We start from the raw sequence: 16,009 nt of genomic DNA, 5'->3' as shown, positions 1-16,009 counted from the left end.
TATTTTTATACTGACGTGGATCATAGACTTTACCTAAATAATTGCTCCGTAGATTCTAGAGTGCTGTAAATTTGAAAATCCCTCACTAACTGTTACCATTTGTTGGTTTGCCTTACGTTGGCTGGCTACATCTAATGTGTGGAGCAGTTACAAGTGCAGTGCTGTGTCTTGCTAAGTAGTACAGCTTCCTACAAAGTTGTAAAGAAGTGCAGGAAGTATTCCTATTTGGAAGTAAATACTCCTGCAAAATTGCAGTGTAAGGGAGTGGTGTCCTGGATTATGCAGTACCTGCTATCAACATAGGAATTTGGGGAGTGCATATTGTAACTTTATCCTGGTTTTAATCCTTTACAGAATTAAAAAGCATATCTGGCCTATTGTCCCTGATCCATCCAAGAGTAACATTGCTCAGTGGTCTCCTCAAGTTCCAGCTAAGGTAATACTCATCTTTCTGCATCCTGTATCTTGTCCGCAAGGTTTCAAATAAACTAACCAGTGGGACTCTTCTGTATTCGAGCACACATGGATTTCAAGGAAAAAACCTGAATGTTAAGTTTCATTAACATTGTGATATGATATGGTTAGAAGACTTTATTGCATCAATAGATTCAGCATTAGAAATACATCGCCCTTAGCACAAGTTCACAGCATAGAGCAGGCTTTAAAACTGTGAATTATATTCCGTTTACTAGTTGGAAGGGTCAAATTCTAATTATTTTACTCATTCACAGGAAATCAGGATTAAGTAAACAGAGTTCATTATTCCAATTCTTAAAACCCTGAAGTGACTTGTTTGCATAGTTAAGTCATGGATTAGAGAGAAAGCTTAAAGAGTTCCTCATGAATAAGGAGATGGCAGCAAAATTTATGCCCCATGTGGGGTGAATGACATAGGAAATTCTGTTCAATAAACTGTGGCTAATTTCTGTGAAGAAGTTCTGTGATGTTGAATACATTATTGGAAGTAATGTATGTATGGCCTCAATACAGAATGTTCCTGTGCTGCACAGCAAATAGTTCTGTGTTTATGGCTCTTAAGAATAATTAAAATTAGAGCGAAGCTTGCACACCCACTATGGTTTCAGAATAGCTGCGTAATTAAGACTTTGTATTGGAAACAAAGGTACATCCTTCATTTTGTGACAGACACTTCGGAGATATTGCCAAACTTAGTAAGGAGAAAACTTACATGAAGAAGCTCGAAACAATTACAGAATAAAAATTCAGATATTTAATGGGGTTTTTGATTTTTAACATAACCTTCCTCTTAGGCAGCATCCATCTCTTTCTTTCAGCATAACTTTAATTCCAAAGATCAGATGTACCCAGAAGGCAGCTTTACAGATGTAAGCGTCGTAGAAATAGAAGCTGATGACAAGAAGTCTTTTTCAGAACAAGATCTAAAACCCTTTGACTTGCTTAAAAAGGAAAAAAGTACTTCAGAAGGGCACAGCAGTGGTATTGGAGGATCCTCGTGCATGTCTTCTCCTAGGCAAAGCGTCTCTGACAGCGACGAAGGTGACACTACACAAAACACTTCAAGCACTGTACAGTATTCAACTGTAGTACTTAATGGCTACAGAGACCAAACACCTGTACAAGTCTTTTCAAGGTCTGAGTCAACTCAGCCACTGCTAGATTCAGAAGAGAGATCAGAGGATCACGCCGGAGGAGGTGATGGCACAACACAGAGGCAGCACTATTTCAAACAAAATGGTGGTCAGGATGAAACCAACACAGACAGGCCATGCTTTGAAAGATCAAAGCAAATTACTCCTGCTAATGAAGGGGATCTTGTTGGATTTGCACAACTGCAGATCTCAGGTCAGAGTTCACAGCTGTTGGGCCTTGGACTGGAAAAAAATACCCAGGAAGCTGCTCTATCAAATGTTTTACAGGCAAGTACTGAAGGACAAACTGTGAGACCTGAAACAGTGGAAAGAAATCCACCATCAGTTGATGAAATGCCAAAAAGTTACCTGCCACAGACTGTGAGACAAGGGGGCTATATGCCTCAGTGAGAGAAGGGACTGGCTCTGTTTAGGCCTTCTTTAGTGCCTGTTCACACTTTCTCCTGTGTTTCTGATAAATTAAGCTAGGTATTTTTATCTGAATGCAGGTAGAAATATTGAAATTCAATGAAGAGTAATTTGACAAAGTACAATAAGGACTGTGTTCTTGTGGAAAACTTGCAGTCCAGACCTACTGGAGACTTACTTTTACGCACTACACAAAATCTTATGTCTGGACAGCTGAACAAGCCTTTGTGCTACCTTGGTTTTTTGTCTCATCATATCAGATTTACACAATTGAAAATGTCAAGTTTCAATTAATCACATCGGCCAATAGACCTCCTAGAAGAAATATTTTGATTTGTGGCAGCGTACCAGCCTAAAAAGCCAGCTTTAGTTGCTTGGAGCATTTTTGTGGAAAAGTAAGACTGAAGCTTAGTATTCTAACGTAGAAGAATACTTGTGTCATATACTTTTCAGTAGCTTGATTGACTTTCTGAATTTTGACTTGGCCCAGTGTCTCAGTTTCCAGCTTAACAGACATGCAAATGATGTTTATCCCCGTTTAAAAATTATAAAAATTAAATAGAAGTTGCTATGGTGTGCAAATAAGAAAACACCGTGATTGCTTGACTCTGAATGCTACTATAGTAATTAATATTCTGCCTATATTTAGATATGCGTGCACATAAACTACGTAATGATTTGGCCTAAAAATGTGCCTTGCAACTTGATGCACAGCAATTCAGCCTCATATTCAAAAGTTTAAAAGTCCAGATGAAAACACAGATTAACAGTTATTTAAAGGTTTTGTAGCCAAATCATTAATTACACCATTCTTCTCTGGTCATATAAACTGCCTTTGTTTAATAAGTGCACCTTTGCTGTATACAGCTTGAGACGCAATTAACGAGCTGTAAGTTTTTACCATTTTTCTGACTGCTCAGGAGAAAGGGTATATGACCACCTTCCTCATTGACTACAACAATCAGCGTGCTGTAACGTTACCGCTAATGCGGCAGGACCTCCTTGAAACTAAAAGCAGCAAAACCCAAAAGCATTGAAGTCATTGAAGCTCTCAGAAGGAAAAACAAAACCTGTTACCTGAATTCGAATGTTACTGGTAGTATGTGTCTATTAGCAATCATGAGCTACAAGTAACATGTGGTTTTTAAAACTCTTACTTTTTTCTTATGTCTCACTTTTCCCCTGTTCATACAGTTTGCATTTTATTGAAGAAGATAGATTTCCTGGAGACTGTCTCTACTAGGGTTTAAAGAAAAATGAAATGATGTCAAAATAAACCCCTTCTACAATGATAACTAGAAATTTTATGGCAGTCTGGTAGATTTTTTTTTTAACCTTAACTTAGTCTAGTCAGCTTTTTAATCTGACACTAATAAAACCTTAATTCAAAACACTAAATGCTATGTTGTGAGAATAGAACAAGGGGTTTATTTCTCCTTCAGCAAAAGAACTATGTATTTAAGACCACCTGAAACCTTTTGTGCTGTGACCTCTGGTGCTGCTGTTAATCTAAAGCACTTGCTAAAGGCCCTAGAAAGGCAGGTGTCAGTATCATTTCAACTTCCCTTGTCCTTGTCTGCCAGCTTGCATGGAAGGACAGGTATACATATAAATGTTCACATGTGTCTTCTGCTTTTGTTCCAAAGAAATTCAATGGTAGAGTAAATTCATAAGATTACCTCTTGAAGTCTGGACTATTTAAAACAGATAAAGAATGCAGAATCTTTAAAAACATTTCAGTATTCCATAGTTCCTTTCTCCCAACAGTATTTTTTGTCTCTAGGCACTTTTTTAAACTAAAAGGCTATGATGCAGCTTACTCTAATTTCACCTTCTTTCAAACCAGGCCTGTACCTTTTCTCCCTGCTCCACCTCAGCATCTTCAAAATCTCTCCCAGAGGGCAAGGGCATAATGAAAACTATGCTGTCACAAGACAGCAGAGACTGTCTTTCATTTTTTCAGAGGTTGAAGGAGGATTCCTTTGTTGGAACACATTCCTCTTGGAAACTAATAGCAGTTACTTTACTGGGGGATGGGTTAACTTCTCTACACAAACTTCATAGTGACTGTAGAAACTACAAGTAAAAGGGAAAGTCTGTGTTGTGCAGTGTCTGTGCTTATTAGAACTGCCCTGCAGCCATATGCATCTAATCCACCTCCTGCTCATCTCTGAAATACTGTGGGCCACAACCTGGTTACTTAGTCTGCACATTGCTTCAAAGGCCTGGTTGTTTTCAAAAACATGCTGATGATTTCTTTCTTTTTTTGATTGTTTTTTGTGATCCAGTGATACTAACTTTTGATAGTATACGTCATATTTAAGGGACAACTTCAGTTATTCCTGAAGTTGCTATTTGCCTTTCGGTTCTGTAAAGGGAAGGCGTTGTTCTCAGTTGCTGTTTATCATGGACCGTTACCAATATTAAACAAACAGCATCAAGAGATTCTTGTTTTTAAAGGTCTGTGCTAACAAGTTCTGGCCTGTCACTTCTGGCATCTTTCTTTCTTTGTTGTTTATGGGCCACTGGTAGTAAACTCGCAGAATTGTACAGGAGTGTACAATCCTAGAGAGAATTCTGTCTGGCAGAGTTATAGTCTATCTTTCAGGCTTGTGCATTTATCTAGGGCTAAAAAACTAAAGACTAAGCAGGAGATAGTGGTGGGGGAACTTGGTGGGCTTGTAGAAGCCACAGTACATATAAATAACAGGTCTACAGCTTGTTCATAAACCTATGTGCCAAATATTATATCATGCAGTGTTCAGGATTTAACTTGATTTTGTGCTTTGGATCATAACAATCTACTTGTATCAGAGTTGCATACAGGTTTTTACAGTGTCTGTAATGTAATTATAGCAATCCACTGAAATACTCTGAACTTGGTCCTAACATAGTAATTAAAGAAAAAGCTTTCCCCCACCCAATAACTATGGTGCACTTTACAAAATAAAGGCATTATTAAAATAAAATCACACTTCAGTATTGACACTTTCATGTCCATCTTGATTTCCTGGACTAGAATTTTGCAGGTAGGGGTGGGAGAATAGTTGTAAAAGCATTGGCAGGGAAGGGGAGCCTAGTAGAAATACAAAGTATTTTTCCTGTATTTTTCATAAGTGCAAGCTGGCTAACTGCTCCTTTGTTTACAAGGAAAGTTAATGTATTTGCCTCCATAGTTCTGTTGTGGTGGTTCTGTTAGAAGAGGAGTTTGTTGGGGTTGTTTCTGGGCTGTGTTGGCTCAATTTCAGAGCAGTTAGTCTGGGAATACCCTCTCCCACTGTAGTGAAAGTCTTGGCATTATGTTTCATACGCCCTACTGTAGTAAACTAAACTGCCTGTTAAGCCTTAACCTGGCAGTGCAAAGCACAGCAGAGCAAAAATTTTTCTAAACTTCATTCTGGAGCGTTTGTGACAAGCATGTGCCTATCTGTGCTACAGCAGCCTAGCAAAATGCTAATTATCAGAACTGGAAAAAACTTTGGCCCTGGAGGAGGAGGGAGTTTGCACGCAAGGGCTGAGTCCTGTTCCTGGGCACTAGTGAAGCAACATGGCCTGGGGTGGGGTTTGCAGCTTCAGCTTTGACTGTAAATCGTGAGCACTGCCAGATGGTTAAAACTTACATTAGTGTGCCCAATAAGTGGGAATCACCATGCCGATTTAACTTCAGTAATTGAACTTGTTTAATTATTGCCAGGTCTTGAATATCCAAGACCCACATCAATATATGCTGCTATGGTATTGACTTCACAGTGGGATCTGAAACTCCAAAGACTCTCAAATTGTTAAGTCAGCCCTGCTCCAGGACATACACATTTTAAATCGTAATTTATGTGCATTAAATGGGACTAAGTATGCTAGTTTATTTTCCCTGAGACAGTTGTTGTAATTGAGCTTAACTGTTACTTGGATACATTCCTTTAACTATGTTAAAAAGTTCTCCTGACAGATGGATTGTAAAACTTCATTAATCCCCTGTAATGTCTTGTCTGTTTGCTAATATGGATACATGTAGCCATATTTAATTCCAAGAGTTGCTTTTAATGTTATTTGGAAGCAGTTTATAACAAAAATTTTGAGTCTTTTGGCATGAAACAGCCATTTGGGAATTACAGCCAATGCCACAGTCTTCAGCTTAGCTCTTGATCTAGAAAACTTCAGCAAGGTGGAGGTCTAAGTGCAAAAGTCTGGAGAAGGGTGAAATCAAGTATCTTGCACTGGACTCACAAATTCCCACTTCTCTTCCCTAAAATTGAAAGGATCAGTTAAAAAAAAAGATGATGCTAAAACACCTATGTGTGTTTGCTTTCACTGTTGTTTCCTTTGTAGTACTTGTGCAATCTGAGCCATTCCTAAAAATGAAAGCAGTGCTGACTTAATGTGCAAGGATGCATATTTAAGGCCGCAAGATTTGATACAAACATATTTAAAAGTAATGACTAAGGGCCAAATCTCAACAATTGTCCATGTCCCCCTCCTCTTAATTTCTCTGAAGAGAGAGGGTGGGCAGTAAGTACCTCCCAGAATGCAGCCTTAGCCAGCACTTGCGTTTATTTGCAAAGACAACCTTAAAGGGGATATATGCAATAAAGTAACTGATACTTTGCAGAAGCACACTTCTGTAACAAGGGATGAAAAACATGCATGGCACAACTGTCGACAGACAGCTGGAAAGCTCCACGTTCTTCTGCTCAGACTGAAGCGTCTTCTGCACCCTGCACCAGCTGTTCTTCTCCAGTGATGGCAGACGTGATAGATGAGCGTTCTTTGCAGTGTTGAAGCTGGTAACACCTATCACTGCTCTTCATATCAAAGCACATTCATTAATGGATGCAGTCAGCTTGCCATGTTTTTTTAACACACTGGTCTTGTTTACAGTGTCACATATAGCCTGACACTTTGATACAGCGATGGATTGCCTAGTAACCAACTGATTTCATTTGGGGATAAGGAGTCTATGGTCAAGGTTACTGGTCACTGAATGTTGCTGTGCTGATAGATGCATCTAGGTAATTGGAGGCGTGGGACACAGACAGACATACTAACAAGGAAAGTGCCTTGATGCTGGATTGGAGGGCTAGTGAATGTAAACATTAAATCAAATTTTACTATGTACTTAAAGTAAGTATAGCTGATTAAGCTACTGGTAATTTGAATGCCAGCTTTAAAGGGCTTGCATACTATGGCCAGAGGTTAAACTTGTAAATTGCTGCATAAGCTGTCTCTATATGGAAATGTGTTTTAATAGCAGTACACTGTCTTCATTCTTTTGCAAGATGCATGTTTATTGTCATATAAACTCTGCTTTCTACAATTTACTTTATGGTCAGTTTGGAATGTCTTCCTCTTTGTTACCCAACTGAGCCTGAATGTTGCATTTGTCTAGTACATAATACACAAAAAGAAGTATTCCATACTTACCTTGTGTGCTGGAGTCAGTGTTTTGTAAGGTTGACTTAAGTAGTAACCACGGAAGGAGAAGAGTCTGGGCACTACCTAACAGGCAAGAAATGGAGAGACATTCCCAGAGAGAGACATGACCATGGTGCACCAGGACAAAAAGCTACCTGGTTGGGTATACTGGGCAAGTTCAGCAGACAGACCCACCTAAAACTGAAGGGGGCAGGAGGGGTGGGGAGGGGATGGGAGTGTTACATTATGGGTCACCTCCAGCACCATACATTGTTTCTGTCCCTGCCACAGAAGAGCCATCTTAGATATGTCATGCCAGTTAACACTTCTCGTTAAATTAGGTGCAAATGTAACACTAGACTCCTTTTCCAAAATGTTAGTTTGCTGCACAGTAGTTCACTTACCACTGTTTCATGTAAGGCCCCTGAAGTTTGTGCAGAAGCATGGGTTTTTTTGCATGTTCTGAGCTCATGGCTGCTGAGCATCAGTGCAGTTGTGCTTCACAACCGCAGCGTGAAGTGCGTGCAGAAGAGGAGGCTGCAGCTTTGTCTTTATAGACTGCCTTGCTGCTGGCAGAGCAAGATTGCTTCCTGCGACTGTTAAAATAAACAAAGGAAATAAGGCTGGACAGTGAATGGTGGGAGTGCCCTGCCTTCCACAGGAAACACATACTTGTGCAGTGTACATGGCAGAACACCAGAAGCTGCCAGGTTCCAGGGAACAGCTCCCCATCCCCATGGCCGGGAGCCAGCAGAGCCCTCAGGGGAGGTGGGGATGCGCCTAACTGTGTGCTAGCTCTGGGGCAGCCCAGGTTTGTACAGCCAGGACAGGCACTGGGCAGCAACACAGCGCAACAGGCTAAGAGCAAGAAAGAGGTGCACAGGATCCCTGCCGGTCCAGCACACCTCAGGGCGATGTGTTTGGAGGGCTGCTGGGGGACTATGGCTTCCTTTTGACCACTGATAATTGCAGTAATATTGACCCTCTCTGCAAAAGCATCTGGTGTGTATTTTCCAGACATTCGTGCTGCTCATGGTAGAGCAATCCAGTGCCTTCTTGACGTCCCAGCAGTCTCCAACTACCATGAAATAACTAGCAGAGCCAAAACAACCCTCCCACCCCATACAAATAGATAGGAAATTCCTGGCTCAGCCTTGGCGACTCTGAGTACGAATGACCCAACCAGGAGGTACAGGACAAAATTCAGAGCGAGTAATCTGACTCCAGGCTCACCTGCCAAATGGAAACATGCTGTGCACTGGTGTGCTAGGCATCACACTGGCTTTCCTCTTACGGTAACATAAGTCACGCTGCGGGCTTGGGCACTGAGCTGGGTCAGGGGCCAGTGACAGGTTTCAGTCTGTGCAGGAGCCAGCCACCCATATCCACCAGCGCTCAGCCGGTCCTCTGCAACTGCTGGCACAGCCCATTATCCTGAGTGCACAATATCATGCAGCAGGTTCTGGGCACCAAAATCCCAAATACAGCTCCTCAGAAAATGTTCTTCAGGGCTGCGAGTGCTTGGGGCACTCAGTACCTCCAGGATGCAGCCGAGCAGCATGCGCATGCTGGCAAAGCTAACTGGGACCAGTGAGGGAGCACCCTGCTGCTGGGGCTGCGGGCAAGAGCCTGGGCATCGTCTGGGGACCCAGAGTGCTACAGATCCACTGCTCTCAGCAGCACAGCATGGGCCCACTCCTTACCTTCCAGGTGCATTTCTGGGAGGTCCTGGGCAGCCCAGCCCGGCCCCAGCACCCCAGGACCCATTCAGCCCACCAGGGCCATGACAGGAGGTGACAGCAGCATGTCACCTTTAACAGCCGGACAGGCTGACTGCTCCATCCCCAGCTCCTACCCACAGCCAAATTACTCACATATTCTTTTAATATTTCTTTTCTGATGGTTTAGCAAGTCCCCTTGGCTTCTCTCCTGCCTCTCCCTTTGTCAGCAAAAGCTCTGATCCTTGTTTTGTGCTTCCATCTCCCACGATCCTGAGTGGGACATTAAATGCAGACCCGTGGGCAGGCTCAGGGCCCACGTGCTGCCAGGCAGGTCAGTGTCCCCGCGCCCTCTGGCACACGTTCACGTCGGTCGGGGCCACACAATAGCTGGTTCACACGAAACAGGCCCAGATTTCTGGCTCCTTCTCCCTGCGGGCTGACTAACATGCTGGGATTTGCCGATAGGAAGCCTGTTCTCACGCGTTGCTGCAGCCTGAATGACTGCACTCACCATCCAGGTAAATAATCACCACTGACCCTCCTTTGTTACCAATATACATTCTCACGCACTTTGGGAACAAACAGAAGGCTCTTAAAACCCATTTCTGGACCAGACCTGTGCCAGCAACTCTTCCTGCTTGAACAGATGTGGCTTTTTCCCTTGTTGTGAGGCAATTCAGCACTGGAGAAAGAATATGTGCAGCTGCATGTGTACCAAAGAGCCGCAGGGACCATACCACCATGCACACAGCCCCTCTCCATTTTAGTATTAAGACAAATTTTCCTAGATGGGGGTACTGTAATAAACTTTGAAATATATTCCAACTGCCATTTATCATGGATTACATGAAGCTAACCCTGTGTTGGGTCAGAGATACCAGAAAAGCCTCCCTCCTTCCCTCCCCATCTTCCTCTCTCAGACGTCTGTCTGGACAAGCACTTGCTGATAGCCCCAGGACAAAAGGAGGTGCCTCCAGAGCCCACTCAGTGCACTGCTCTTTCAGCAAGTCCCTATTAGCTCCATTTGCTGCATGCATTGTCACTCTCCTGTTTGCTGGATCTTCCTTCTTTACGTGAAACTAGTAACACTCCTGTCTGTCTGTGTCAGAGAGCCTTTTCGTTTTACTTATTAATATAAATTAATGCCATTTAGATCCATAATGCAGAGATACACATCTGTACATGAAAGCAAATTGAATCATTACCTAAGTATGAAAAATAAAGGAACTCGTATCAGCCTTTAAAATTAGCCTGAATGCGATGCAGGAAAAAGGTCAGACTCTGAGAGTGCAACCTGTGGACTAATTTAAATAAAAATGTCAACATAGAAGCACCAAAAATAAACAAACACTGCCAGAGAACCAACTCCTTTAAAGGCAGTGAAACTAAGACTCATCCACAAAAGCTGGAGTAAATAGAGATACCTCACGTGACATGTGTTTCTGTCCAGAGAGAAAACGAGGTTAGCTGGCCCTATCGTTAAAGAAAGAGAATCAGTCTTTACAAGAGTAAATCTCAGCAGTGGGAGCAGACCAACCACAAGCTGGAGACAATGCATCCACGAATTTATCTGAGGACATGGCAACAAAAACCACTCACCACAAAGCAAGCAGGGGCATATGAGGGATTTTCCCCACACGCCTACGCTCCTGTCCCGTATTAGATGCAGCATTGCCAGCTCACTTTCACTGAGAAGTGAGCTACCGCGCTCCTACCTTAAACTCAGATCAGGAACCTGGGCCACATCTACAGACTAGCACACCTACTAGTAAATCCAAGGCTTAGGTAACTTCGCAGCAACTTCTTCAGTAGTTTTGCATTGAGAAAGTCATACAAACTGATGGCACAAGGAAATTACATGTCTCTAGGGACACGGGGCTAGGGAGGTGGGAATGTGCACAGGGAGGGTGAAGAGGGATCAGGGGAAAGGATGGGGTCACCTCCATGCGAGATCCATCATCTCCTCTCCCTCACACCCCAATATGTCAGGAGACATAGTGCACAGCTTATATCCGGGATCATCCTTTGCTTTATAAAGACAGTACTTGCAGACAGAGAACCAGCCCTGTATGCTGGAAAAGCTAAAATTAGCAAAATCTAAACTCCTGTGTGTCCATTTTCACCCAAAATGATTCAACACAGCCCTGCTTCCTTCCTCTCGCGGCTCAGACAGTGTGAAACCTTGTTAGGCTCACAAACTGCAGATACCCTACATCAGAAGTGTAAAAGCAATTAAGCCCTCCTGAAAATAAAAGCAAAAGCAGAAGAGAGTTGCAGTCCCTAAAGACAAGCAAAACTCAGGGCCTAATCATGGGCAAACTATAAAGCTGTAAAAAAATTGCTGGAGATGAAAGCAAACGCAGGAAGCATGTTTGAAGGAGCTGTAAGCTCATGGGAGAGAGAAGCAGACAACAAAGGCAGCAAGCCATGAAGGCGGCAGGATATAAGCATTTCTGGGCAGTATGCTAGTTATGAAAAAGCTTTGCATTAAAAGCAAAGACAGTATTCCCGGCTGTTTAATTCTTCCTGTGTTCAGAGAATTTTTAAACACATTTTGTAAATAAAAACATCTGTAGCTCATAAACTATTGATGCTAGCATAAATTCCTGCCCCTAAAAGGGAAAAAAAAAACAAACAGGAAAAGGAAACAAAAACTAAAATCCCTCCCAGCTCAAAAACCACCCAGCTAACTGCTTGAGTTAAAGGCAGTAACAGAAATATAACCTAGAGGCCATGTCCAGATGTAGCAGACACCAACTTTGAGAAGATTCATTTCAGAAGTGTGCTGTGCTCGTTTGGTAGAATTAAGGATAAGAAGAAATTTCTTGCATTCTCTTACATTAGGATATAATTTGCCATAGTATCATTTTAGAAAGCCTTTCAAGTCCTTTTTTTTTTTCAGAATAGAGCGTCAGGTTTCATTCAGTGATATTCTAAATGGGCATCGCAGAGCATTTACCCTGATCATAATCTAATGCTCATTGTTTCTGACATCCCTGAATACTATTGCATAATCTTTCCATGATTATGAAATGTTATTTCTTCATCAGACTCCGTTAGACATACAGTTGCTCATGTAATGGTGAAAATTCTGCAGAAGTTGTTACCCTTGGCTAGGTCAGCACTGCACTCTGAGGGTAGCAATGCCAGACCCAGGAAATCTAAATAAGGCTGCTTTTCTGAGAAATAAGTACTCACTTCAAAAGTTCAGTTCTATCAAGTCAGACACTGAACTCTAGATAATATAAAAGCTGGCTCAGCAGGCTTTCAGGAATGATAAAGCATCTCTAGCTCATCAGTCTGGGGCTGAGCAATGCCTGAAAAGCAAAACAATCTAAGAGGTTGAGAAAAATGCTGGTGGTGGACATTCAAACTTGAAAGTGTTGACCTCATTACTCAACAGGAGTAGTTCATGTTAAGATAGCACTTAAAAACACCAAAAACCACCAAATTATAGCATAGTTTCTTTGACTGCTTGAATTGGGAGACACAAGCCCACTCCAGGCTTAGATGGACTATTCTGTTACTGAGCACCCGCCGGACTGCAGCAATTCTCCCAGCATCCTCATCCCACAGCAAGTGAGCAGCGGGGTAACCCTCCACCCTCCTCCACGCTCCCGAAGCTCACCCAAATAACCCAAATAACTCAGGACCCTGGGAAAGGTCATTATTAAGCTATGGTTGGGACAGCTCAGGGCAGCCTGCACCGAGAAATACTGATCTGTCAGACAAACTTAGATACATGACTACTTTGCAACTCTTCCCCTTTCCATTTGGGGAGAGAATTTTCTAGAACTGCCTTGTCTTTTAAGAGCTGAGGAAAGTAGAGCATAGGAATGGGCAGCATGAAATAATCACTCTGTGTTTACTTTTCACATATCCTGTTTTAAACAGAGTTTGGAGAACAAATCTACACCATACGTATACACATTTATTTCTGTTCATGTTTTGATATTCTATTTTAAAAAATCCCATTTCACAGAAAAACATGTTAGTCACATCTGTTCCAGCTTTTGGATTGTCACTCTTTATGTACATGTCCTGAGTTCAAAAGACCTATTCCTCTACCCCTTCAAGTCTAGTTTAAAGCTTTATGTTATATAAGCTCTGTGTGTTATTTCCAAGTAACCTTTGGCAGAGTATCTTACCTGAGTATTTCAGAATAGCTGCTAGTAAAACATAAAGCTATTGAATAAATATTCACAAGTTACCTCTTTTAATCCTAAGAAGCGTGATATTTGTTATGAAAACCACTGTTTTGTGTGACCACAGATATTTAGAATTACATTGCTTGTTACATAAACAACTTCCCAAATGTTATGCTGTTGAATCTTCAATATTTTGTATTTTGACATCTAGGTTAGCGAAGTTAAAACGTTACAACATAATACCTGAAACACCTGTTATAACAAAGGCCTCTTACTCAAATCATCAAGGGACATTTCAAAATTAAAATCTGAGATTTCTTTGAAATAGAGCTTCAGAGTTGATTCATTATCTTTTCTTGTGATATTTCTGATCTCTGACAACATAAGGCCAAAGGATTTGGTACCATTCAACCGCAAAAACTACTGGCAGAAACCTCGCTTTCCTGACCATATCACATTGCGTACACCAGAGTTCATCTGAAGCTGCAGACAGCATGATCTCCAGCGTTTGTTCCATCCAGCCTTCCAGTGTAATTTTGAAATGTATGAAGCATAGTCCAACGTTACTGTCCTAAGGTCTTCATGTCTGCAGAGATCTACTCAACTGATCCACGACAGTTGCCTTGCCTATCACAGCTGCAACCACTAGGCATTTAAAGTTATTATCTTGCTATTGATACTAATTATTTGTACCATGAGAGCACTGGAAAGTATACCTACACTGTCACTGTAGTTCTGGACTTGAGCCTGCCTGTGTCTCAATCTTCTTGATCATCCACGCTGATTAAGTGCTGGTTTGCACCGAACTGTGAATGGAAGGAGCCAGCCACCTCGCCACATGGGAAACTCAGATGCGAAGGCAATGCATGCACTGAAACAAGGAGCATCAATCTAAAAGCACAGCAACAATTACAGTAAAAACATAGATTAGGATTTCTGGTCAAAGGCCAGGATCTTGTGGGCTCTTACACTAGACTCCATGCATAACTTAAAACAGAAGATCCCAGCAGTGAAGCAGCTTGCAATCTCATCTATGCTGACGAATGAGACTGAGCAGCAATATAAATGACATGAACAACTTCTTTCTCTGCAGGTGTTGCTGCACAAACTCTAGATTAATTATGATACCTCACTGTGTCTGGGATCAGGCACACACGTACACAAACACGTTTAGATGTACACAAACACTGCAACAGGCAGTTTCTCAGAGGAATCAATGCAGTTATGTAGATGATATATATCTGCCTAACTGCATCACTTCTGCTGAGGCTACACCAACTTGCAGCAGCAACAGGGCCACCTCCTCTTCTCTTCTTGTAAGTCTACATCCAAAGACACTCTGCTTCCACAAACTCTAAAGGAAGCAAACAGTGAATGTAACATTTGAACTTTCCTTACCTGTGGATGTCCAACACTGGAAAAACCATACTGTGCACAGAAACAGCACAATATCTTTTCCATTGTGTATGTAATTTTGTTGTTCTCACAACAAGGATGCTTGAGTTTTCTGATACAGGCCAATTTGGTGAATAAAGGCATATATGCATAACATGTGGTAACTCTGAACACATCTTCATGTAAAGTCTAACAACCGTTAGGGAGACAACAAAGGGGTCAGGGGGAAATAAAAATGCCCATACAAGTAATTTAAGAGTAGCTGGGAAGAAGCTCAGAACAAGCAAGACATGAGTGTGTCAAGTAGGTTAAAAAGCATTAAGATAATTCTAAAGTAATTTTTGTCTTTAGGAGTGGTATGCATGGGTGTCCTTCAGAAAGTCTGTAACAGGATCAAACTTCAGATCTTGTTAAGTTCTCAGCTCCTGTCTGCCCTGGGAAATAATTAACATCAACAGAGTGGATTATATCTAGAATGTACCCTATAGAATCATAAAGTCATTTAGGTTGGAAAAGATCTTTACGATCATCAAGTCCAACCATAAACTTAACACTGCCAAGTCCACCACTAAACCATGTCCCTAAGTGCCACATCTACAGGTCTTTTAAATACCTCCAGGGATGGTGACTCAACCACCTCCCTGGGCAGCCTGTTCCAATGCTTGATAACCCTTTCAGTGAAGAAATTTTTCCTGATACCAATCTGAACCTCCCCTGGAGCAACTTGAGGCCATTTCCTTTTGTCCTGTCACTTGGGAATAGAGACCAACAACCTCCTTTCAGGCAGTTGTAAAGAACGATAAGGTCTCCCCTCAGCCTCCTCTTCTCCAGGCTAAACTCCAGTTCCCTCAGCTGCTCCTCACAGGACTTGTTCTCTAGATCCTTCACCAGCTTTGTTGCCCTCCTTTGGCCGCACTCCAGCACCTCAATGTCCTTCTTGTAGTGAGGGGCCCAAAACTGAACACAGTATTCGAGGCACGGCCTCACCAGTGCCGAGTACAGGGGCACGATCACCTCCCTGCTCCTGCTGGCCACACTATTTCTGATACAGGCCAGGATGCCGTTGGCCTTCTTGGCCACCTGGGCACACTGCTGGCTCATCTTCAGCCGGCTGCCGACCAGCACCCCCAGGTCCTTTTCTGCGGGGCAGCTTTCCAGCCACTCATCCCCAAGCCGGTAGCGTTGTATGGGGTTGTTGTGACCCAAGTGCAGGACCCGGCACTTGGCCTTGTTGAACCTCATACAATTGGCCTGGGCCCATCCATCCAGCCTGTCCAGATCCCTCTGCAGAGCCTTC

General features: G+C 42.4%; 1 protein-coding gene across 1 annotated transcript in view; it reads left to right on the top strand.

The window, feature by feature from the left end:
- The window catches only part of IL6ST (interleukin 6 cytokine family signal transducer), a 35,691-nt gene extending 28,255 nt beyond the window's left edge, over positions 1 to 7,436 (top strand). The window contains exons 15-16 of the mRNA XM_059833344.1: positions 355 to 436; positions 1,296 to 7,436. Coding sequence (XP_059689327.1) covers positions 355 to 436; positions 1,296 to 2,021 — 808 coding nt within the window. The 3' untranslated portion in view covers positions 2,022 to 7,436. The remainder of the gene's footprint in view (positions 1 to 354; positions 437 to 1,295) is intronic.
- The last annotated feature ends 8,573 nt before the right edge of the window (positions 7,437 to 16,009 follow it).

The sequence above is a fragment of the Gavia stellata genome, chromosome Z, assembly GCF_030936135.1.
Source record: "Gavia stellata isolate bGavSte3 chromosome Z, bGavSte3.hap2, whole genome shotgun sequence".
Classification (NCBI taxonomy): Eukaryota; Metazoa; Chordata; class Aves; order Gaviiformes; family Gaviidae; genus Gavia; species Gavia stellata.
Note: the sequence above shows the minus strand (reverse complement) of the source record. Positions and strands in the feature narration are given on the sequence as shown.